Source organism: Lissotriton vulgaris, chromosome 12 (genome assembly GCF_964263255.1).
Source record: "Lissotriton vulgaris chromosome 12, aLisVul1.2, whole genome shotgun sequence".
NCBI classification, from domain to species: Eukaryota; Metazoa; Chordata; class Amphibia; order Caudata; family Salamandridae; genus Lissotriton; species Lissotriton vulgaris.
Window position 1 is genome coordinate 94,610,920 of NC_141700.1, and position 23,051 is coordinate 94,633,970.

A 23,051-nucleotide genomic window follows, 5' to 3' on the forward strand; every position below is an offset into this window, starting at 1 on the left:
CTTAAAGATCTGTGCAGCCACCAATCCTTTTAAGTCAAATAGAAGTATGTAGCAGAGATACATTGGTGATATTTAAATCACTTCTTCAGCAATAGAAAGTAGCTCGTGGCTTAAGGGAAAAAACACATACTTGCAGTGTAGCCACAATATCAGTAACAAGGAACTTGCATTCTTTGACTTGAAGATTTCTACACACCATCTACAGATTCTGTCTAGAGGTATCCATCAAAAACCCTTTCCTAAAAGTAATTTACTTCGTTTTGATTATTGCCTTCCTAGATCCTTCCAAGAAAATCTTTCACTTTGGGATGTTTTAACGGTTAAGAAAGAAATCACTGAGAAAAGTTGTTTGGAGAAAAAAGGCTGACTTACTTTCTGGAAAACTAGAGAAAAGGCAAATGTTCATAAAATTAGATTGGGAAGAGGACCCGTAATGATAACCCAGAGTCCCTCTTAGAGACTTAACCCCGTCCCGGAACAAAATTAACTGGCATGAGGAATAACTTGGGATCATAAACCAGAGATGGCATATTCCTAACACAGGTTCCTTGACCTTGGAATCACTACTGTTTTCCTTGAAGAAGAGTAGCAACTTGCAGAAAATTCTAGTCTGTACTCCCTTAAAGACAAATCACTCCACAAATCACCTCTCGGACTTTTCAAAACGTCTTCTTTTTCTCTTTTAAATCTGACCAAGGCAGCTGACGTTCTAGGTTAGCCTTCAGGTCATTGCACCTATATTTCTGTTGGATCCCACCTCAAACAAATAATCTGTGTTTTTGTGAACACATATTTACATTATTTACTGACCAGCGCACGTCACTGTACCCCCATTGGAGAATTGAAATATCCGTTCCGAATGAGGATAGAACCTGGTGATAAGGCATGCCACGAATGGCGGGCCAAGGTTCCATGTCCTAAGGAAGTAATTTCTTTGTAGTAGAGCTCTTCACGTTGTATAATGGTTAGGTTTGCTCTACTTGTGTTTATGATGATCCTTGGAGAGTGTACAGCGAACTTGTGATCTTAATCTTCCTACTCCCACTTTTTTGCGATTGTGTTACAGGTAAGCAGCAGTTTCTTTCTTTTGCTTACTTTCTGTGAAAGTGTTATTTTCCAAGTGTGCTACCCTTTGCAGAGTTGTTTTCATTTAGATCTACTGATACTGGAAACTAAACCATACATTTTACTGTTCATGCAAAATGACCCATTTGATTGGAATGTGATCTTCCAAACATAGTACTTTTGACGTGAATTTAGATGTGTAGTGTTTTGCTTGCATTATAAAATCTAGACCGCAATATATTGCACTGCTGTAATGCTCTAACATCCAATAATCATGCACCTTTGGTATGGTCTAAAACACCCGTCTGTTCACTTTACAGAAATGTCCATGGAAAACAGAACTGCCTGGAGTGCGGCTTCGAAATTCCTGATTTTACTAACCACTATCCTACATATGTGCACTGTTCGCTCTGCCGCTACAGTACTTGCTGCTCCAGAGCCTACGCCAACCACATGATCAAGTAGGTATCCCGCAGTAAACTTGGATGAGATTCAGAGATCCAAACACTCGGAGTCTGTGTAAGGCCCAATTTGTGCTTTAGGCAGATTGTAAGTGATGTCTCATAATTGTCCATATTTTGTTGTTGTATCATATGTTCAAGGTTTTTCATGGGAGGAAAAGAGTGCTAGCTTTCAGTGACCAAAAAGCAGCAGTGCCTGTTTGAATTTGTTTTGAACCAGACTAAACATGTGCTTTTGCTCCCTATGCACTTAGTAAACTAATTATGGAATTTTCCCTGCTATGGATATGGATGTGTGCTTGTAGTGTACCTAAATTATACTACAGCTGGCATATTGTCAGACCAGGCTAGCCTTCCCTGTCCAAGGTACCTTGTGTGGCAGGAAGAGGCCTGAGGGTATGTGGTCTGGAAGTCTTGCAGTATTGTGTAAAGCTCTCCTGTTAACAGCAGCTTCCACAAAGCAGACTGTTCCCTTTGCCAGTACTGTACAAGTGATATATCTGCCCTTGTACCAATTGTTCTTACTAAAGAGAAAGTGCAAAACTCCATGTCCTTAAACATTTGCATGCACATTGATTAGTACATTTCTTGTAGCAATTGTGGGGATTTGTCACAAGTTTGCATTTTAAGGACTGGTCAGGCGTCATTACAGAAAAACCCAAGTGGCGGAGTGGTGGTAATAAAAGAAAGTATAATATTGCTGAGCTAAAGAATTCCAAAGTGTTTTATTTATTCAAGAAAGTATAATATTGCTGAGCTAAAGAATTCCAAAGTGTTTTATTTATTCAGGGCTTACGCCAAAGCACTTTACAGAACATGTGTTTACTGAACAAAATCAAACAGAGATTGTTTTCGCAATAGACAGGAGAAGTAGTAGGGCACAAGACGTTTTCAGGACGCGAGGGAAGATCGAAATGGAAGAAAGGAAGTCTTAAGGATATTTGGGGAAATTTTTTAAAAGAGAAGGAATAAATTAGATTTGCCTGATGGAGGGTTACAGAGTAGGTGAGTCTATACACCGAAAACTGCTGCAAAATATGGTACAGTACAGAGCAAACCGAATTTCTGTTGGAGTCCGCAGGTTAGCCTCCCAAGAATGGACAAGTTTTAGAGCCCTTTGCCATTAAAGGGATTTAGAACAGTAGATTTGAAGTAATTGGAAGTGGCTGCAATTGAGCAGCATTATAAGTAGGCAAAACTGTAGAGGCAAGGAGAGGAGTAAAATTGGTAGGAGTGTATAAGCATGAGAATAGTTTTGTTGACTTGAACAATAAGGAGAGAGGAACATTTGTGAACAAGATGTTTATTGGCAAGGAAAGAGAAGATCAAAAATGACACCAAGATTATGTATATAATTGTGTATTCAATTGGAGAGCAATAGAATGGAAGAAAACCGTTTTAGGGAAAGTGCAGACGTGACAGGCAAGAAGTTCACTTAATAAAAGGGAATTGAAAAATAATACAAGATTCTATGACTGACAGTCTAATATTGTGGAGTGTAACAAATAAGTCAAAAAGGAAAAGATGAGTATTCAGGCTAGAAATTGCAGGAGCGGCTAGCGGAAAAAATAACTGTATCTAGGAGACAAGTACAGGCAAAGTAGGAAGGAAGACCAAGAACAGAGCCCTTACTCTTAACAGAGAAGAAGAGGTGGGAGTTGGTCAAGTCCAGAAAAGTGAATAAGTAGTTAGTGAGTTAGGGTTGGTGAAAGATGGAAAAGTAGCTAAAATGGATCAAATCTGTTAATTGAATTTCTCAATACAGACACCAATGGCTATAACCCAGAGAAATGCAGAAAGAAAAAAAGGAAAGCGACCCATATTAAAACTGCATAATACTCTTGCTTCCTTCCTTTCCAACTGCCCGTTACCCCCAACACCCCCCACGCCCTCTCTCTCACCACCCCCCCATGTACCCTCCAACCAACACAACCCTCCAGTTACAACAAGGGAATCCACTGTTTACCAATTTGCCTTTCATTCTGGTCACTCGTGCCAAAGATCACACTCTATCTCAATGCTACATTTCTAGGAGTGTTCTGGTGGGGTTAACCTTAGCACTCTAAGTTAATGAGAAGAGAGTTCCCCAAACTTTGTTGAATGAAAATTCAGAAATGGCAACCGCAGTGTCTTAAATTTCTGGGCTACTCTGTCCATTCCTAAAATGTTGCACAAGTAGCACAGCGACTTATAAACAATGGACTATCTTGACTTGCCCCACAATGCTGTGACTGCTTGCCTTGTGGTCGATGGCGCTAGTGATCTCTGTTGGAGAGCCCTATCATAATGTAAACTGTAAACATTGGTATATACATATGAAACAAATAGCATCTTGACATCACATCTTTCCAGTATGTCTGAGGTCTAGGACACTCCCAAAGTAGGTGAAGTAAGGGTACCTTTGACACTATAACCTTTCCAGCACCTACTGATGTTAAGTGTCCCAAATATATATATATAAATATATAAAATGTGTGTCAGAGATAGCACTCATGAAATAATTCTTTGAATTTTGGCACCAGCTATATACATTGTCCGAGTCCACGTTTGTGCGGGACTTCACAAAGGATTGCTTTGTGTGTGTGTGTGTGTATATATACAGATATATATATATAATAAAATTTGCACCTGAAATTTCTGGGTCCGCTGTCGTCCTTCTGCACGCTGTAAGGCTGACTTCCAGAGATATATATATATATATATATATATATATATATATATATATATATATATATATATATATATATATATATAAACTGTTGTCAACGGGGGAGCACAATCCAGCTGGTGCTCGTGGCGAGAAAGGGCCAATTCTCTCAAAGTATTATCCAACAAAAGAACAGGTACACGGCACTCTCCTGGACTTAAACAGGATTCTTTATTTTACCATTCCTCTCCTCCTCCTACGCGTTTCGAACATCAAGTTCTTGTTCACGGTAGTACACAAAGCCCCTTTTCACTTTTTTCTATTTATACCTTGTCACCATTTTGCCCAGAATGAGGCAATATGGGACTGGTAGTTTTAGTTGTAAGCTGATTGCATAATTCAACATTACAATGTCAATTTGTAGCAAAAATGTTGTAAAAGCATAACACAACAATTAATGCTACTTAAATCTAGCCACATGTACACAATCGGTTGTGTCTTGTCACATTGTCTCTAAGCTCCTACAGATGATCTTATTAAATCTCATACTGTGATCTTAATATGAACCCATAGTGAGACATATTTCTGAATTTCTCTAATCAAGTTATGAGGCATTTTCATCACAGTTGATCCTATATGTAAATACAGACTGAGTGTCCGATTCCTATCTGTGGACTAAGAACCCCAGTGTTGCAGTGGCTGTAAGAAAAATAACAATTGTCATTGTTTACTGGAAAATACAAATAACCTTCTTCGCAATATCAAAATATACATAGAAATCACACATTCTAATACTTAGATCTTTAGTCAGGCCAAGATCATTATTTCTGTGGAGTATGAGCTGCAATTGGTTCTTAAATCACGTGTTACAACTGTCATCAACATCTTTCTGTTTGCAGTTAACCATATTGGGGACGGGGTTTATTTAGATAATCTACAGGTGTATATACATTTCTTAATAGCTTTTGATAAAGATGGTAATTAAAACGCGCCAGGATACGAACAGGCTGCGCAATTAAACCTGCCGTTTGAACAGCGCCCGTACCCTTGAGGAAGGCTCGTAACCTTGTTACTCCACGTGTGCTGCTCATCGGAAATTACCTGTTTAGAAACAACAAGGGGCCCCAATTAAGTCAGCATAGGACCTCGGGGAGCATACTTTATGAACAACAGCGGTCCCAAGCAAGCAAATCAATACGAAACAATGAATATAGACGAGATCAGTACTATATTTAGAGCGACATGTCCAGCCGGACAGAGGTCTTCAATTTTTTACTCAATTTGAAAGTTTTACATATATCAAAGGATTACCTTCAACAAATCACCGGTGTGGGGCACAAGCCTGTACCCTAACACAGTCAGATCAAATACAGAAGGGTTTTTAAGGCAAAAGCAGAGGTTTTCTGTAAGAATTCAATGTACAGAAAAATCACAACGGCACCATTACATATACACAACATGTAAATCATAGGTTTTTGTATAAGGTGCACAACAGGTCGACGGTGTTTCGGTCCCACTCTTAAATCATGGGGTCATCATCAGGACATTAATTAATGCCTTATTGTTTTAAGCCTCTAATGCCTAGGGAAGGGGAAGAAAACATACATATATTTAATGACCTATACATTTAGATTCCATGTTTAACGGGTGACTAAGTGAGCCTAAAATGGTGTTTAACAGTATTATATATTATATACATTGTGATCCCTCGTGCACTCCTTGTCTGGAATACAAGGGTAGTTGGTGGTTCGGATTGGTAGAGTTAGTTATTCAGTTCTACCTGTTTTTCAAGAGAGGAGCGAGCGGTTAGTGAACCAAGGAATGACCGGTGTATTACTGTGAAGACGCATCGAGTGCAGTTACAGAATCCTTAAAAAAACGGCGAGTGGTGTGACTGATGAATTTCTGTGAGGACGCATCAAGTGTGGTTACAGAATCAATAAAGAACGGCGAGTGGTTCGACACGATAGTGCATTTCTGTGAGGACGCATCAAGTGTATTTACAGAATCATAAAAAACGGCGAGTGGATGGAAACGATTGCCGTTAGTGTAATGAGTGTTCATTTGATCTCTGTGCTAAAATCGTAAGGGGCGCCAAGTGACATAGCCGAAGCCGATAGCTGACGCGGGTGCCAAGTGATATTTCGGGACGGTAGTGCTATCCGCTAATCAGGCACGGGTGCTCAGTGAAGACGCTGCCCCGGGGATACGCGTAATTTGCAGGGGGAAGCTCACCGGTATGTTGAGAATGCCCGGAAAATTACGAGGAGCAAGAAGCACGATGAGTGCCTAGTGGAGGCGAGTTTTGCCCTAAAACGAGACAAGGGAGGAATTAAGGGGTGGCCATCTCGAGGGTGGCGGAGTGGAAGCAGTGCCGGGAGGGCTCTTACCCATAGTGCACCTTGATCATTACTTCACACTGCGATATTTCTAAACTGTAAAGTCAGCGTCTTAATCACACAGATAGAGTAAGATCCTTCACTAAGATATATATATGCCAAGGTGTATTGAAGAATGAATGAGTGTATAGGAGCCAGGATTCATGATTAAGTAGGTTTGTGACTGACTGTATAAGTGTCTTACTTAATGCATGTGTTAGCGATTGATACCGACATTCACACAGTTTAGGTTGTCAGATGGTGTGTAAGTGGTTGCATGGTTTGGTTAGCAGCTAAAGGAGGATCTATATGGGCTATTGATTGCTTTTCTGAGTATCTGTATGGGTGCCTGAGTGTGTGCGTGGGTGGGGAGTGTGACTCTGTGCATAAATGGGTGAGTGGATAATTCACTGCGTATATGTGTTCAAGTCTGTATCTGTGAACGGCTGTATGGCTGGGTGGGTTTGTGTATGGATGTCTTGGTGAGTGAATGGATGCCTCAGTGGTACATGTGTGAGTAACTGCATCTGTCAAAGGCAGTATATGTGAGTGTTGGACTGTATAAATAACTATATGTGAGAGTGAGTGATTGTGAGAGTGCCTGTATGGATCAGTGTGTGTTTGTATTAGTTATTGTATTAAAGTGAAAGTATGTGTTAGTATATGTTTATATAAGTGAGGTGTTATGTGTATAACTGTACAGGTGAGTAAATAAAAGTGTGATTCATTATTTCCATTACTTACTAGGTGTGTGAATAACTATGAATGAGAGTCGGTGTCTGAGTGTCTGTACAGATGTGTGAGTGGATATGATAATGTATTGTTAGCTGACTGTATGTATGAGTGACTGTATGGGTGAATTAATTGATGTGTGTCTAGACATTGGAATTAGTCAGTGCATATGTCCTAACTGGTATATGGTTTCGAAAATTATAGTCTGTATTTTACAGTGGGTGTATCAAGATTTATATTAGCGTCTGATGAGGTGCATCAGATTGTCACGTGGATTATGTAATCAGTGATGTCCTCAGTGATGTCATTTGAGATGTCATCAGTGTGAGAAAGTGGCTCTGTATATACTGTTCCCAAATAGGTACAGTGTGCACAGAGTCCAAAGACCTCAGAGGTTTGGCAGAGGCTAAAGTTAGATATAACCTTACTCTCTAAAGTGGTAGCTTGTTCGAGCAGTAAGGCAGTATCAGAGGACAGTGTAAAGCATTTGTTGTACACACTCAGTCAGCAAATGTCCGGACACACTCAAGAACTGAACTCAAAATATACTTTCTCAAGATGATTTACTTTAGTTAAATCCTTTTCAAATGGCAATAGACTTTTTGAATGCAATAGTTGGTTTTTGTTGCAATAGGCAACACAATTTCAAACACAATGCAACATTGAGCTCAATAGGGAATTTTTAGTTAAATGCACTTAGTTACTTTGTAGATTACTTTTCTAACCACAGGACTGGATCCTAGATTCAGTCCCGGGACATGTACTGTAAACAGTTACGTGAAAGCGTTTTGGTTACAGTTGTGATTTTTAAGTAATATTATTGTTTTTTAAAAGTTGACACTTAGAAATGTTTCTAGCTGAAATTACCAATGTTATCATATTAAAGGAAATTCAATTTGTAGGTAAAGTATGTTCACATTACTTTAGTAATCCAGTTCTAGACTCCTAGGTTCAGCACTGGGGCATCTATCTAAAACAGGTAAGTAATTAAGTTTTGGTAGTTGGTACAATTTTTAAAGAATATTTGTAGTTTGCAAAAATCGACACTTAGAAGAAATTTCACAGAAAAACAGTCAATGGTTTCCTATGGAAGAACATGCATGTTACTGGTAAGTACAGTTAAAATTACTTTTGTAATTCGGTACTGGACTCCTAGGTTCAGCACTGGGACATCTATTTAAACAGGTAAGTAATTACGTTTTTGTAGTTTGTACGATTTTTAAGGAATATTTGTAATTTGCAAAAATCGACACTTAGAAGAAATTTCACAGAAAAACAGCCAATGAATTCCTACGGAAGAAAATTGGGTTTTGCAGCGTGAATGTTTCTGGATTCACTATGCTGTGCATATCCCGCCATCTTGTGGTTGGAGTCGGAAAGTGCTCCTGATAGCAGGTGTGTAAATCTGAATTCGTTTTTGGCTGATTTTAGACGAATATTTAAAAGTTTAAAAGTTTCAAAGCTCCACACTTGAAAGAATTTTCAAGTGAAACCAGTCCATGTTACCCTATGGAAGAAAATCGAGTTATCGGCTTTTGGGTAAGTAATCGACTGGCAGAGTTAAGGTTCTGGGTATAGACTCAGCGGTCCCCCAGGGTCAGGTAAGTACAGTTGTTACACCCTCAGCGGCACAGGGGCAGCCGGGTGCAGAGTGAGTTAGCCCCAATGTTATCCTATGGAAGGCAGGGGGCCCTTGGTTGGTGGCTGCTGGCTAGCCGGCCACATGGCAGTGGGAGCTGGGCTCCTGGTCACTTACTCAGGGCAAGTGGGGAAGTGAGATAGGATAGAGGTTGCACTCCCAGGGGCACTTGGGCGGCTGGGTGCAGGGTGCTTTTGAGCCGTTGGGCGCTCAATGTTATTCAATGGCGATCTTGGAAAGTGAACAAAGGCTGCAGGCTCGGGGACTGAGATTCTTCAGGTGCGACCACCACTTCGAGAGGTAAGTGGGGAAGCTGGAGGAGGGGTGGACACCCAGGATTTGGGCACAGGAGGCCGTGGGGGGGCCGGGTGCAGGGGTGTCTTTTGGCGTCGGGAAATCTTACCCTAAGCTGGTCGCAGTAGGGGGGGTTCCTGGTTCTGAGGCTGCAGGCGTTGTCTGGTTTGTTGAGGTGGGTCTTTAGGCACTGTACTTCAGGTTCCAGTCGCAGGGGGGACGTCCTCGTGGTCTCGTTTCACTCCAGCACAGGCCAGGTTTGGCGGGTGCAGGGTGTGCAGTGTTCGAGGTTCCGGACTGATGCCAGGGCTTGTTACTTGCTTTGAGCAGTACCACTGCTCGTGGGAGACCCAGGTAGTCGGAGTCACAAAGCAGTCAGGTCCTCCGGGGTTTTTGAGGTTGCCGACCACTGGAGACGCCGGGGTTTAGAAGGAGCAGGTTCGAGGGCAGACATGCCGGTAGCGCTGGGGCCAAATACACAAAAAGATCTATCATAAAGGGTCAATCAGTTCTAGTGCACTCAGATAGCCAGATCAAAAGCATTCAGCATGTGCACAGCCAGCGATGATGTGCGCTGCGGGCGGGCCGTACTAGGAGTAATATCTGTTGCCATCAACACCGCATCATCTGCAATAGTGACTCGATCTGAATTGTGAACACTGCTGTCTGCAGCGTAGGCCAGAGAGCAGTCAGCAAGGGCCCACTGCTACGTAACGTGGACTTGAGCCACCCAGTTTTTCATAAGCGAAGCAAAAAAAAAGTGTGTGGGGAGCCTGTAATGATACGTATGCATAATGCAAACAGAGCGCACTGGAGCAATATCTTTTCCTACAGGACTGCGTCATCTACAATCGCGACTCAATCTGAATTGTGAACACTGCTGTCTGCAATGTTAATTGAAGGCAGCACTCACTCAGACAATCATGAATACTTTTTCCCACTTCGTCTTCACAAAATACAACAACATAAATTACAGAAAACCCTGCAATAAATAAATCAAAACAATTCAAATTGCGATTTCTGCTGTCCTCAGTGTAGACAATTCAGTGTTCCTTTGGAATAGCAATATGAATTTGGTCATTATAGTAAACCTATAAGTCATCTAAAAAAAGTCTTCAAGAAAGTATACTAAAAGGATATTGTGTATATTTCAATAGACTTTGTAGTTACTTGATTACTGGATTCTGTAATTTAACAATCGCCACTCGATCTGAATTGTGAGCTCTGCTGACCGCAGGGTAGGCCAGAGACAGTATTCATTACCGCCTCACAGCCACGTTCCGTTGAATTCGAAAGCATGGAGTTGGTTGCACCAGATCGGAGGGGGTACACAGAAATAATCACAGACTTTAACTTCTGACCTCGTCAATAATAGAATCAAGACCCTGTTTCACTGTTCGGACCGCGGTGTACTCCACCGACTGGTGTCAACCAAGCACAATAATCATGTGCAACAGTTACCTAAGCAAGCACAGAGTCTGATGGACCTCAACGGAGGGAGTTCTATGAAAACCAAGCAGCAGGTAATATCGGACATCTTCCATTGTGGAATCAAGACACCGTTCCACTGTTGGGACCTAGAGTCGGTTGCATCTGATCGGAGGTGGTACACAGAAATAATCGTCTGATATCCTCAATCATAGAATCAAGACCCCGTTTCACTGTTCGGACCTGCTGTACCGCGGTGTAGTCCACCAACTGCAGTCAACCAAGCCCAATAATCCTATACAGCAGTTACCTACGGAAGCACAGAGTGTGATGCACCTCAACGGAGGGAGTTCTGTGAAGAGCAAGCAGCAGGTAATATTGGACATCGTCCATTGTGGGATCAAGACATCGTTCCACTGTTGGGACCTAGAGTTGGTTGCACCTGGTTGAAGGGAGTACCTTCATCTCCACTCTCAGATGCAGTTCTAACATCGTCCATTGTGGGATCAAGACACTGTTCCACTGTTGGGGCTGCTGTGTCAATAGTATACAGAGCACTCCACGCTGCTGGGCCTCAGGCTGGACACTGTGTGCCTGTGTCGTGGTACGCAGCGTTGATCTCAGGAGCCTTCCGAGCTCGCAGACCTCTGCCCAGGAGCTTCTGCCGGCACCTGGTGGGCCCTCTTTCACACACGGCGGTGTCGAAAGGTGAACTGTGCAGCATATATGCGCTGCAGCGTCCATGACTGTTTCCGAGTACCAGCACGCTGAGAGCATCATTCACGCAGCCACCTTCGCTCACGTGGGCAACCTCTTGGCGGTGTAAGCTGCACAGACCTGGCAGACACGTTCGCCATTCCATAAGAGAACCACAACCAGAGAAACGTGCCTTTAATTCATACCCCTACGCTAGCCTTGTGAACACCGAGCCAGCCCACTACGCTAAAGATGTGGGGGGGGCACGTACACGCTAGGTTTCCGTAATCTTCCCTACTGACTGTACTATCATGGTAGCGTCAGCAATCCACTTCATTCAATACACCATCATTGTATGTTGACATGTACATGTCTGTGCTCTGCATACTCAAGTCTGTCCGGCACATCTCCTCAACACTTTGCATTGTATACTTTTATAATCGAGAATCACTTGCCACCTTCGCACATACTTTGCTCCCATCTCTCCCTGCATTCTGAGTGTGGCAGAGGTGCCATGCCATGTTTGGTTTGTGTACATGGCTAGCCACGGTTCCCACAGTACGTAGTGTCGTTGTGTCTGCTAGGTGTACATGTTTGTCATGTTGTATGTGATTATACAAGTAGCACGTTTATACACGAGCAGTGGTTTCTCCCATTTACATATCGCTGTCTTAGAGCATAAAGAAGTTTTTTCTCACTGGTAAAAACTGCGACCACAATGGCAGTCATTCATTACTATCCAAGAATGTCCAATTGCACGACGCTTCTAAGCTTACAGCCCCCAATCTTGTGTGCTTTCTTAAAAGCACGGCAACTCCCACAATTAGACCAACATTCACACAGCTTTCTAACAGCAGTTATCTGCTTCTCAATAACATTCACTCCTACAGAATGTGAGCTGCCAATACCATGCCATTTATTTACACATTTACAATCTGCTTGCAACCATGTCTTTATTGCAAAACATTGCCATTCGACTGGTGAATGTATCTATGCCTTGCCAACATCCCAGCAATCGCTCCAGATATCCAGCAGGTAATGCAGTATCTTGAAAACCATGAAATTGATTGTTTGGGCACTGGAGCAATGGCGGATGCCACGCAAAAAGGTATCGTGGCGGAATGGGATTCCTGCGCAGCCGCAAAAGATCTCCTGTAACGTGCGACCTTTGACAACATCGCAGATTGCCCGCCAATTCAAATTGCAGTCCAACATTCGAGGAACATTACTGTTCCTTCGGTGATATGAATTGGATCGCTTCGCTTTTCTCACACGATGGCAACAATGACCTCTTGGAACATTATGTATCTCAAGCCGCTGAAGAACTTCCAAACTGCAGTCTCCTAGACTTGTAAGAAACTCACGTTATTCTTGGAATGATTTTTTCCATCTTTTTTTAGTTTTTCCTTTAATTTTTTTTTTTTTTTTTTTAAACCTTTATTGTGAAGAAAAAGGCATACAAATACGGGCCTACAACCAATCAGGCCGGCCACGACACATTATGAAATTCACATAAAAGAAGAAGGAGGTGTCCCGGTAGCGCCCAGCATTGTGCAAGCAAGTAGTTCAGTCTTAGGAAAGCTGAGCACGACCGCCGAAAACAGGATCAAAGAAGGTTAATTTTTATAATAGGGAGTATAGCAGAGCAATTGCAGTTTTAATCATCTGAGTTCCCCTAGCAGACTACGAACTAAGCATTAGGATATAAAGGCATCAATAAAGACGGTTTTCAGCAACAGTTCACATCAATTAGGATATAGACGCCATAATACAAATCAGTGCTACCGGTGGCCCGTCGCTTGCCCACCAACCACCTAAGTATCATACTGATGCATAACGGAGGAACCAGAACAGCAACAGTGGTTACAATCATCCTCTATACTAACCTAAATAATAAGGGAAAAAGGGGGGGGGGGGTTGGAAGTATAATAATGAAGAAAAGAAAGAACGCCGCGCCGCAGTTCGCGCCCCACAGCGAGAAAGGCACACAATGTGGCTAAGGATCCCGCTATCGGGGTTAGGGCGTGCAAGTCATAATGTGTATGCAATCAATACCGTAGAAAGAAGAACAACTCGCCCCCCCGTCCTCACCTGCAAGCATACCATGGGAGATACGAACAGACACGGCGCCCCGATAAAGGGATACAAAAGAGCCATAGAACTAAGGGGAAAGGAACAGATAAGAGGCCCCGACCCACCCACCCCACCCTGCACCCCTGCAGAAGGCTACGGCCTACCCCCCCAGCAGCGTGCCTGTCGCCCTAATTAGGAACCCGAAATATAGAAAAAGTCAGAGAGAAGGAAGGAACAAAAGAGGCAAAAAGGGAAAGGAACCAGGGGGGGGGGGGAGACCATCAATCGAGTCGTTCGGCCCCTGCCTCCCGCCTTCCCACACATTTATGCAACATCTAAACGAGATCGACACAGTTTCAGGTATCGTAAACCCTCAAAGGGATCGTTAATATTATCGTAATTGGGGGCATTCCTCATCTTCATCCGTTAACCAGTTGTCCTCCGGGTTCAGTCCGGCTCACCCCTGTCCTTTCCTAGTCATTGCCACCATACGAGACAGAGTAGTGGGCAGCAAGCATTTCAAGGTGGAGAAGCCACTCGATCGGAGCAAAACGAAACAAGGGTGTAAGCCAGAGGATCCCGGTAACCAGCAACAAAGCAAGAACTTTTCGCGGCAGTCCACACTATACATTAGAGACAACTGGAGCAGTAACCAGTATGGAAGCAGTCTCGCCGCACAGGAAAGTGAGGTATCCCCCGCAAGGCAACAACAGGACCTCACCAAGGCAGATCGAATCGGCTGTCCACATCTCACCCGAACATTTGAGCAGGAACGGGCCCCGGCGTGGGGCCCGCACCCGCGCTCTCTGCAGTCAAAGCTACCTGGAAATTCGGGGCCGCAGGCATACAGTCCTGTCGATGTACGGCGGCAGCACTCCCCGCAGCAGCTGGAGGGGACGAGGCAGCGCTCACTCGAAGTTGAGCCGCGTTCATGAGGGACGGCCCAACAAAAATGGCGGCAGATCGTCTATCCTGCACAGGGGCGACGGGGGCCATGGCCGCATGTAAAGATCGCAGAGAGTCAAGGACATCGCCAAGCGTGGGCTCACGCTCACAGGACCAGGCCCCCGTGTACGTCAGCGACACAAGTCCGCCGTCCTGAGTAAATCCGTGACCCAGGGCGTTGGCCGCCATCTTGCGGGTCCAGCCGCGTCTCCACACTCCTCAACCTTTGGAGCGGGCTCTCAAACAAGGCCACCGCTGGAGTTCATCCGAGCCCCAGAAATGGCAACCTGGGTGCAGAAAGGAGAGCCACCAAAAAAGGGGGGCCCGCTGGTGCCGCCGCCCCGTGGGCGCCACACGCCACCGGGCGCAGGGCTTCAAGATGGCCGGACCAGGCAACAAAGGGGGTATCCTCCTGCGTGGTCTTCCCCCATCCACGGCGTGCCACGCCCTACCTCGGGGCTCCCCGGCCATGGACCGGGCCCAGTCAGTCTCCACCAGCATAACCGCACAACGGCCTCTCCCGGCCGACCCCTCTCCTCCACCAGGGGCCGCCGTCAATGCCGCCACTCCGGCCGACCCACGCAGGCAAGTCCCCGGTCTCCGCGCCAAGAACGCCCCGGATCAAGCAGGAGCTCAGCTTCGAATCCGCAGCTCGCAGGAGCCCCCGGGTCAAACGGTGAGTACGAGCGTCGCTTCACCTTTCCATTTCCGCCCGAGTGTGTCGTCACGGGGCAGGATGTTAGGCAGGATATGTGTGTTGGGCAGGAAGGCTAGCGGAGCCGAGCTACAGTGCGGCCATCACGGTCGCGAGCTTGGCTCCTCCCCCCCTTTAATTTTTTTTAATACACTTCAATTGTACTACTTTCATATAATATCTTTCTAAGTATGCTCACGCATTTGAACTCTGTTTTCATTATTGCCCCTTACGTCTCCACTCTAACCAGGGGCCGGTGATGTATGGCCTATGCAAATACGCTATTTACTTGCTAAATTAGCCTATACCCGACATCTATTTTGAAACTGTGTCTATTCTTTGTGCACATGTCTCTCTGCCTGCCTGTTATTCTTGAAGCCCTTTCACACAAATTTGCTCTTCCTCAGCCTGTGCTCACAAGCTGGCGATCAAGATAAAAAAAAACAAGCATTGGAAATGCAATAGGTCTCGCATTAGGAAAGTTTGAGCTATTGGTATTGTAAATGACACTTTTTTTATTTGTGTTGGTTTTGAAAGTAGCAAAATTAATAGCTTTGTCAGTTACAATGTCAATAGTTTTAACTTTTGCAAATGTGACACCTATAGCATTTGTAATGCAATGTGTGTTGTATTTACGTGACTTAGATGTCTTGATATTACAAATAACAATGGCTTTTTAATTTTGTAAATAATTAATACTTAAATAAAAGTTATTGTAATTTATAATGGCAATAGCTTAAACGTTGGTAAATAACTTTTGTGAAGATTATGTTCAGTGTATTTTATTGTGACGAAAATCCAAGAACATTGCATTTGCACCTACACACACACAGAGCCACACACATAGATGTGGTGGTGGTGGATCTGGGGGATATGGTGGTGGTGGTGGTAATGGTGGATATGGTGGTGGTGGATGTGGGGTGGATGTGGTGGTGGATAGGGTGGTGGTGGTGGATGTGGTGGAGGTGGTGGATGTGGTGGTGGTGGATGTGGTGGTTGTGGATGTGGTGAAAGTGGTGGTGGATGTGGTGGTGGAAGTGATGGTGGTGGATGAGGTGGCGGATGAGGTGGTGGATGTGCTGGGGGATGTGGTGGTGGATGCGGTGGTGGATGTGGTGGTGGTGGTGGATGTGGTGGTGGTGGATGTGGTGGTGGATTTCATGGTGCATGTGGTGGTAGTGGTGGATGTGATGGTGGGTGTGGTGGTGATGGTGGATGCGGTGGAAGTGATGGTAGATGCGGTGGTGGTGGAAGTGATGGTGGTGGGTGTGGTGGATGTAGTGGTGGTGGATGCGGTGGTGGGTGAGGTGGTGGTGGATGTGGATGTGGTGGTGGTGGATGCGGTGGATGTGGTGGTGGTGGTGGATGTGATGGTGGATGTGGTGGTGATGGTGGATATGGATTTGGTGGTGGATGTGGATGTGGTGGTGGATGTGGTGGTGGATGTGGTGGTGGATGTGGTGGTGGATGTGGTGGTGGATGCGGTGGTGGATGCGGTGGTGGATGCGGTGGTGGATGCGGTGGTGGATGTGGTGGTGGATGTGGTGGTGGATGTGGTGGTGGATGTGGTGGTGGATGCGGTGGTGGTGGTTGTAGTGGATGTGGTGGTGGATGTAGTGGTGGTGGGTGTGGTGGTGGTGGTGCATGCAGTGGTGGTAGATGCGGTGGTGGTGGATGTGGTGGTGGATGTGGCAGTGGATGTCATGGTGGATGTGGTGGTGGTGGGGGTGGTGGATGTGATGGTGGATGTGGTGGTGGGGGTGGATGTGATTGTGGTGGTGGGGGTGGATGTGGTGGTGATGTGGTGGTGATGTGGTGGTGGATGTGGTGGTTGTGGATGTGGTGAAAGTGGTGGTGGATGTGGTGGTGGAAGTGATGGTGGTGGGTGTGGTGGATGTGGTGGTGGTGGATGCAGTGGTGGATGAGGTGGTGGATGTGGTGGTGGTGGATGTGGTGGTGGTGGATGTGGTGGTGGTGGATGCGGTGGAAGTGGTGGATGTGGCGGTGGTGGATGTGGCGGTGGTGAATGTGGCGGTGGTGAATGTGGCGGTGGTGAATGTGGCGGTGGTGAATGTGGCGGTGGTGAATGTGGCGGTGGTGAATGTGGCGGTGGTGGATGTGGCGGTGGTGGATGTGGGGGATATGGTGGTGGTGGTAATGGTGGATGTGGTGGTGATGGTGGTGGATGTGGTGGTGGTGGTGGATGTGGTGGTGGTGGTGGATGTGGTGGTTGTGGATGTGGTGAAAGTGGTGGTGGATGTGGTGGTGGAAGTGATGGTGGTGGATGCGGTGGCGGATGAGGTGGCGGATGTGCTGGTGGATGTGCTGGTGGATGTGCTGGTGGTGGATGCTGTGGTGGATGTGGTGGTGGTGGTGGATGTGGTGGTGGATGCAGTGGAAGTGGTGGTGGATGTGGTGGTGGATTTCATGGTGGATGTGGAGGTGATAGTGGATGTGGTGGTGGATGTGGTGGTGGATGTGGTGGTGGATGTGGTGGTGGTGGTGGATGTGGTGGTGGTGGTGGATGTGATGGTGGATGTGGTGGTGATGGTGGATGCGGTGGTGGTGGAAGTGATGGTGGTGGGTGTGGTGGATGCGGTGGTGGATGAGGTGGTGGTGGATCTGGTGGTGGTGGATGCGGTAGTGGATGTGGTGGTGGTGGTGGTGGATGCGGTAGTGGATGTGGTTGTGGTGGTGGTGGAAGTGGTGGATGTGGTGGTGGATGCGGTGGATGTGGTGGTGGTGGTGGATGTGATGGTGGATGTGGTGGTGGATGTGGTTGTGGATGCGGTGGTGGATTTCATGGTGGATGTGGAGGTGATGGTGGTGGATGTGGTGGTGGATGTGGTGGTGGATTTCATGGTGGATGTGGAGGTGATGGTGGATGTGGTGGTGGATGTGGTGGTGGATGTGGTGGTGGATGTGATGGTGGATGTGATGGTGGATGTGGTGATGATGGTGGATGCGGTGGTGGTGGAAGTGATGGTGGTGGGTGTGGTGGATGTAGTGGTGGTGGATGCGGTGGTGGATGCGGTGGTGGATGAGGTGGTGGTGGTGGATGCGGTAGTGGATGTGGTGGTGGTGGTGGTGGATGCGGTGGATGTGGTGGTGGATGCGGTGGATGTGGTGGTGGTGGTGGTGGATGTGGTGGTGGATGCGGTGGTGGTGGATGTAGTGGTGGTGGTTGTAGTGGATGTAGTGGTGGTGGTTGTAGTGGATGTGGTGGTGGATGTAGTGGTGGTGGTGGTGCATGCAGTGGTGGTAGATGCGGTGGTGGTGGATGTGGCGGTGGATGTCATGGTGGATGTGGAGGTGATGGTGGATGTGGTGGTGGTGGGGGTGGTGGATGTGATGGTGGATGTGGTGGTGATGGTGGATGTGGTGGTGATGTGGTGGATGTGGTGAAAGTGGTGGTGGATTTGGTGGTGGAAGTGATGGTGGGGGGTGTGGTGGATGTGGTGGTGGTGGATGAGGTGGTGGATGAGGTGGTGGATGTGGTGGTGGATGAGGTGGTGGATGTGGTGGTGGTGGATGCGGTGGTGGATGTGGTGGTGGTGGTGGTGGATGTGGTGGTGGTGGATGTGGTGGTGGTGGATGCGGTGGATGTGGTGGTGGATGTGGCGGTGGTGGATGTGGCGGTGGTGGATGTGGCGGTGGATGCGGTGGTGGATGTGGCGGTGGATGTCATGGTGGATGTGGATGTGATGGTGGATGTGGTGGTGGTGGATGCAGTGGTGAAGTGGTGGTGGATGTGGTGGTGGTGGATGTGGTGGTGGTGGATGTGGTGGTGGATGTGATGGTGGATGTGGTGGTGGATGCGGTGGATGTGGTGGTGGTGGATGCGGTGGTGGTGAATGGGGTGGTGGTTGTAGTGGATGTGGTGGTGGGTGTGGTGGTGGTGGTGGATGCGGTGGTGGATGTAGTGGTGGTGGATGTAGTGGTGGTGGATGTAGTGGTGGTGGATGCGGTGGTGGATGCGGTGGTGGTTGATGTGGTGGTGGTGGTGGATGCGGTAGTGGATGTGGTGGTGGTGGATGCGGTGGAAGTGGTGGATGTGGTGGTGGATGCGGTGGATGTGGTGGTGGTGGATGTGGTGGATGTGGTGGTGGTGGTGGATGTGGTGGTGGATGTGGTGGTGGATGCGGTGGTGGATGCGGTGGTGGTGGTGGATGCGGTGGTGGTGGTTGTAGTGGATGTGGTGGTGGATGTAGTGGTGGTGGGTGTGGTGGTGGTGGTGCATGCAGTGGTGGTAGATGCGGTGGTGGTGGATGTGGCGGTGGATGTCGAGGTGATGGTGGATGTGGTGGTGGTGGTGGATGTGGTGGTGATGGTGGATGTGGTGGTGATGTGGTGGATGTGGTGGTGGTGGATGTGGTGGTTGTGGATGTGGTGGATGTGGTGGATGTGGTGGTGGAAGTGATGGTGGTGGGTGTGGTGGTGGTGGATGAGGTGGTGGATGAGGTGGTGGATGAGGTGGTGGATGTGGTGGTGGATGTGGTGGTGGATGAGGTAGTGGATGTGGTGGATGCGGTGGTGGATGAGGTGGTGGATGTGGTGGTGGTGGATGTGGTGGTGGTGGATGCGGTGGAAGTGGTGGATGTGGTGGTGGATGTGGCGGTGGATGTGGCGGTGGTAGATGTGGCGGTGGTGGATGTGGCGGTGGATGTCATGGTGGATGTGGATGTGATGGTGGATGTGGTGGTGGTGGATGCAGTGGTGAAGTGGTGGTGGTGGATGTGATGGTGGATGTGATGGTGGATGTGGTGGTGATGGTGGATGTGGTGGTGGATGCGGTGGATGTGGTGGTGGTGGATGCGGTGGTGGTGGATGGGGTGGTGGTGGTGGTGGATGGGGTGGTGGTTGTAGTGGATGTGGTGGTGGGTGTGGTGGTGGATGCGGTGGTGGTGGATGTGGTGGTGGTGGATGCGGTGGTGGATGAGGTGGTGGATGTGGTGGTGGATGCGGTGGTGGATGTGGTGGTGGTGGTGATGCGGTGGATGTGGTGGTGGTTGTGGATGTGGCGGTGGATGTCATGGTGGATGTGGATGTGGTGGTGGATGTGGTGTTGATGGTGGATGTGGTGGTGGATGTGGTAATGGTGGATGCAGTGGTGGTGGTGGTGGTGGATGTAGTGGTGGTGGGTGTGGTGGTGGTGGTGGTGGATACAGTGGTGGTGGATGTGGTGGTGGATGTTGCGGTGGATGTGGTGGTGGTGGGTGCGGTGGTGGTGGAAGCGGTGGATGTGACATTACGCCGCCCGGCCTCCGGGATGTGGGCCACGAGGCTGTGTATGATCCTGAATGTTGCATACTGCTAGATAATGCCTCTTGATGCTTACGGGAGGTTTTGCCTGTTCATGTCCTCTGTGTTCCCGCAGTAAAAATATTTTAAATTTTTTTTACAAATACACAATTAGTTGTGAAATACACTGGCTACGTAGTTATCAGCTAAAAGTGTACTAAACCAGAGCAGCTGAAAGATCACAATTTCATGGTTAACGCATGTGCAGATTGTCAAGGTACTCGACATCTAAAAACACATTTTGCTGCGCACATGTTTACTTAACATTGCAGCAAGGCAAGAGATTATCAAGAGAAAACTCAGACTGATAGGAGCTTTGTTAACACATGAACTGGCAAAGATATGAAAACCAATATGTACACTATTTATCAGCAGTACATTTAAAGAGCTGACTGGCAAAGGGGATATTTACTATTCATCTGGTCGATAAGGTGGAGGACTTCAAACGGTCTGGACGACATGGCTGCTGCAATTCAACTGTAAGGCTGTGCACCGAACAAGCGTCCACCTCTCAGCAGGATGCAACTTCGCAGCAACAACAAAAAGACGTCCATTACATGTTAAAATGTTACGAGTTTATATTCAAGTTCACTCGTATACAGAATGCCCCCTTTTACTAGCATAAAAAGAGCCTCGGGGTTCACAATGGGCCACACGTGTCCAATTTCGATGTCAGGCAACTGAGACGAACATTGTAGTATATTTAGCAAACGCAGTGACGTGACTGTTAAATAATGTACAATACCTAGGCGCATGTGCAGTTTGAACAAATCACTGTGCTAATTAAAGGTGACGTTGACAGCTGCTAAAAATACCAAATCAAGAAAAGAAAAAAAAATACCATCCGGTGGAGCCTAATGAAGTGACGACTGCCCAGCTTTATCCATATTCAACAATAACACAAAAAGAGTTTAGGTTTAACACACGCACCAAGCACAGTGCAGATGCTTCCGGACTAGGGTGCACAACTACAGAGATTAGATAAACATGACACGATACACCACTGAAGTATGCTCGTTTTCGCTAACACTGCTAACAGACGGAGGGCATTGCTGTGGGGAGGGGGGAGGAGAAATGCGACATGGCGGGCAGGGGAGGGGGCGGAGCGGCGAGAGGGTGTTAAGCTGCAGGGGCCTTTGAAGTGAAGCTAAGCTTCACTTCAAAGGTGTGGGAGGAGTGCGGCTGAGGGAACAGACGGCGATTTGGTGATGTGCACGCGCATTTTAGGTCAATGCGCAAGCGCATTGACCTAAAAGCCACGGGCACAGCACCAAATCGCCCAGTTAGGTAAAGTTTGTTTAAAGCCCTATATACTCGCAAGCTCGATGCGTGCGCATCGAATAGCGAGACCTAAAAAACGACATTGTTTAGGAACTGGTTGCCACAGTGTGGTAATCGTATCCTACCTTTATTTTCATTATACAATTTAGTCATTCATGTCTAATAGGCATTGTTCATGTCACATGGAACTGTAACATGTAATGTGGAATTCACTGATGCAGGAGCTTCGGTTTGAATACAGCAGAAGCATTTGGAGTTTGCCTCAGCTCGATGCCTTAGCTCTCAGCACAAAAATGTTTTTTTGAAACGGCTGAAGACAATAATGTATGGATTGACCAGAGGGTACCGAATGTGCTTCTCAGAAGCCCAATGTTTGTATTACTCCTCAAAGTTCCAATGTGAGTAGAACTATTACCAATTCTGAGACGCACCAGAGTGAATCTACTGTAGAACAGATTGCTGACTGTTCTACTGTTGATAATTTTGTGTTACAAAAAAGCAGTATCAAGGTACCTAAAAATTTTGATTACATTTTGCAATTTCTTTTTTTTCTTTGTTTTCTTAAAGGATACATGTGGTAATCGTAGCCTACCTTTATTTTCCTTATAGAATTTAGAGTAATTCAAGTCTAAAAGGTATTGTTTATGTCACATGGAACTGTAACATGTAATGTGGAATTCACTAATACAGGAGCTTACCTTTGAATCAAGCAGAACAGGTTTGAGTTTGCCTCAGCTGGATGCCTTAGCTCTTGCACCAATTGGTCCATTAATGGCACTTAAATAAAGACACTTTTTATATAACTTTCAAACTCCATTGCTTTATTACACACAGCCACTTTCTTAGACGCACCTGATTTCACCATTTGTCTTTTGTGGCATTGCAACATTCTGCATTATATTCTTCACGATTATTTCTTTATTCCTGCTGGCTAAAACACTGCATTGAGTCTTCAGACCATTAGAGGTGAGTAGTTTGCTTCCCACTCCCTGTATAGTATAACCGCATACTAACACTACTTACACAGGTATGCTACAGCGGCCAGAATCCTACATTGCCCACAGCACATCACTTTACAGCAATCAGCTCACGGCTTAGACTCTGGTTTCATCCCCGAGTCTTCAGACCGGTACCATTGAGTAGTTTGCTTCCCACTCCCGCTGTACTCTAAACGCATACCAACACCACCTGCACAGCTATGCTACAGCACCCAGTATGCTACAGCGCCCAGAGCACATCAGTTTATAGCACTCAGCTCACGGTTTAGGCGCACGCTTTCATCCCAGAGTGTACCGGCCCCTCATCTCAGCACCATCTCACAGTGGGCAAACCGCACTTTCACACCGGTACGGCTAAATACTTCGCTTTGGCCAGTATGCTACAGGGCCAAGAGCACATCAGTTTACAGCACTCAGCT

General features: G+C 46.7%; 1 protein-coding gene across 8 annotated transcripts in view; it reads left to right on the top strand.

The window, feature by feature from the left end:
* The window catches only part of POGZ (pogo transposable element derived with ZNF domain), a 520,715-nt gene that overhangs the window by 448,973 nt on the left and 48,691 nt on the right, over positions 1 to 23,051 (top strand). For all 8 annotated transcript variants that reach the window (XM_086947330.1, XM_086947332.1, XM_086947335.1 and 5 more), the window contains exon 16: positions 1,386 to 1,526. In XM_086947330.1, the coding sequence (XP_086803456.1) occupies positions 1,386 to 1,526 (141 nt within the window). The remainder of the gene's footprint in view (positions 1 to 1,385; positions 1,527 to 23,051) is intronic.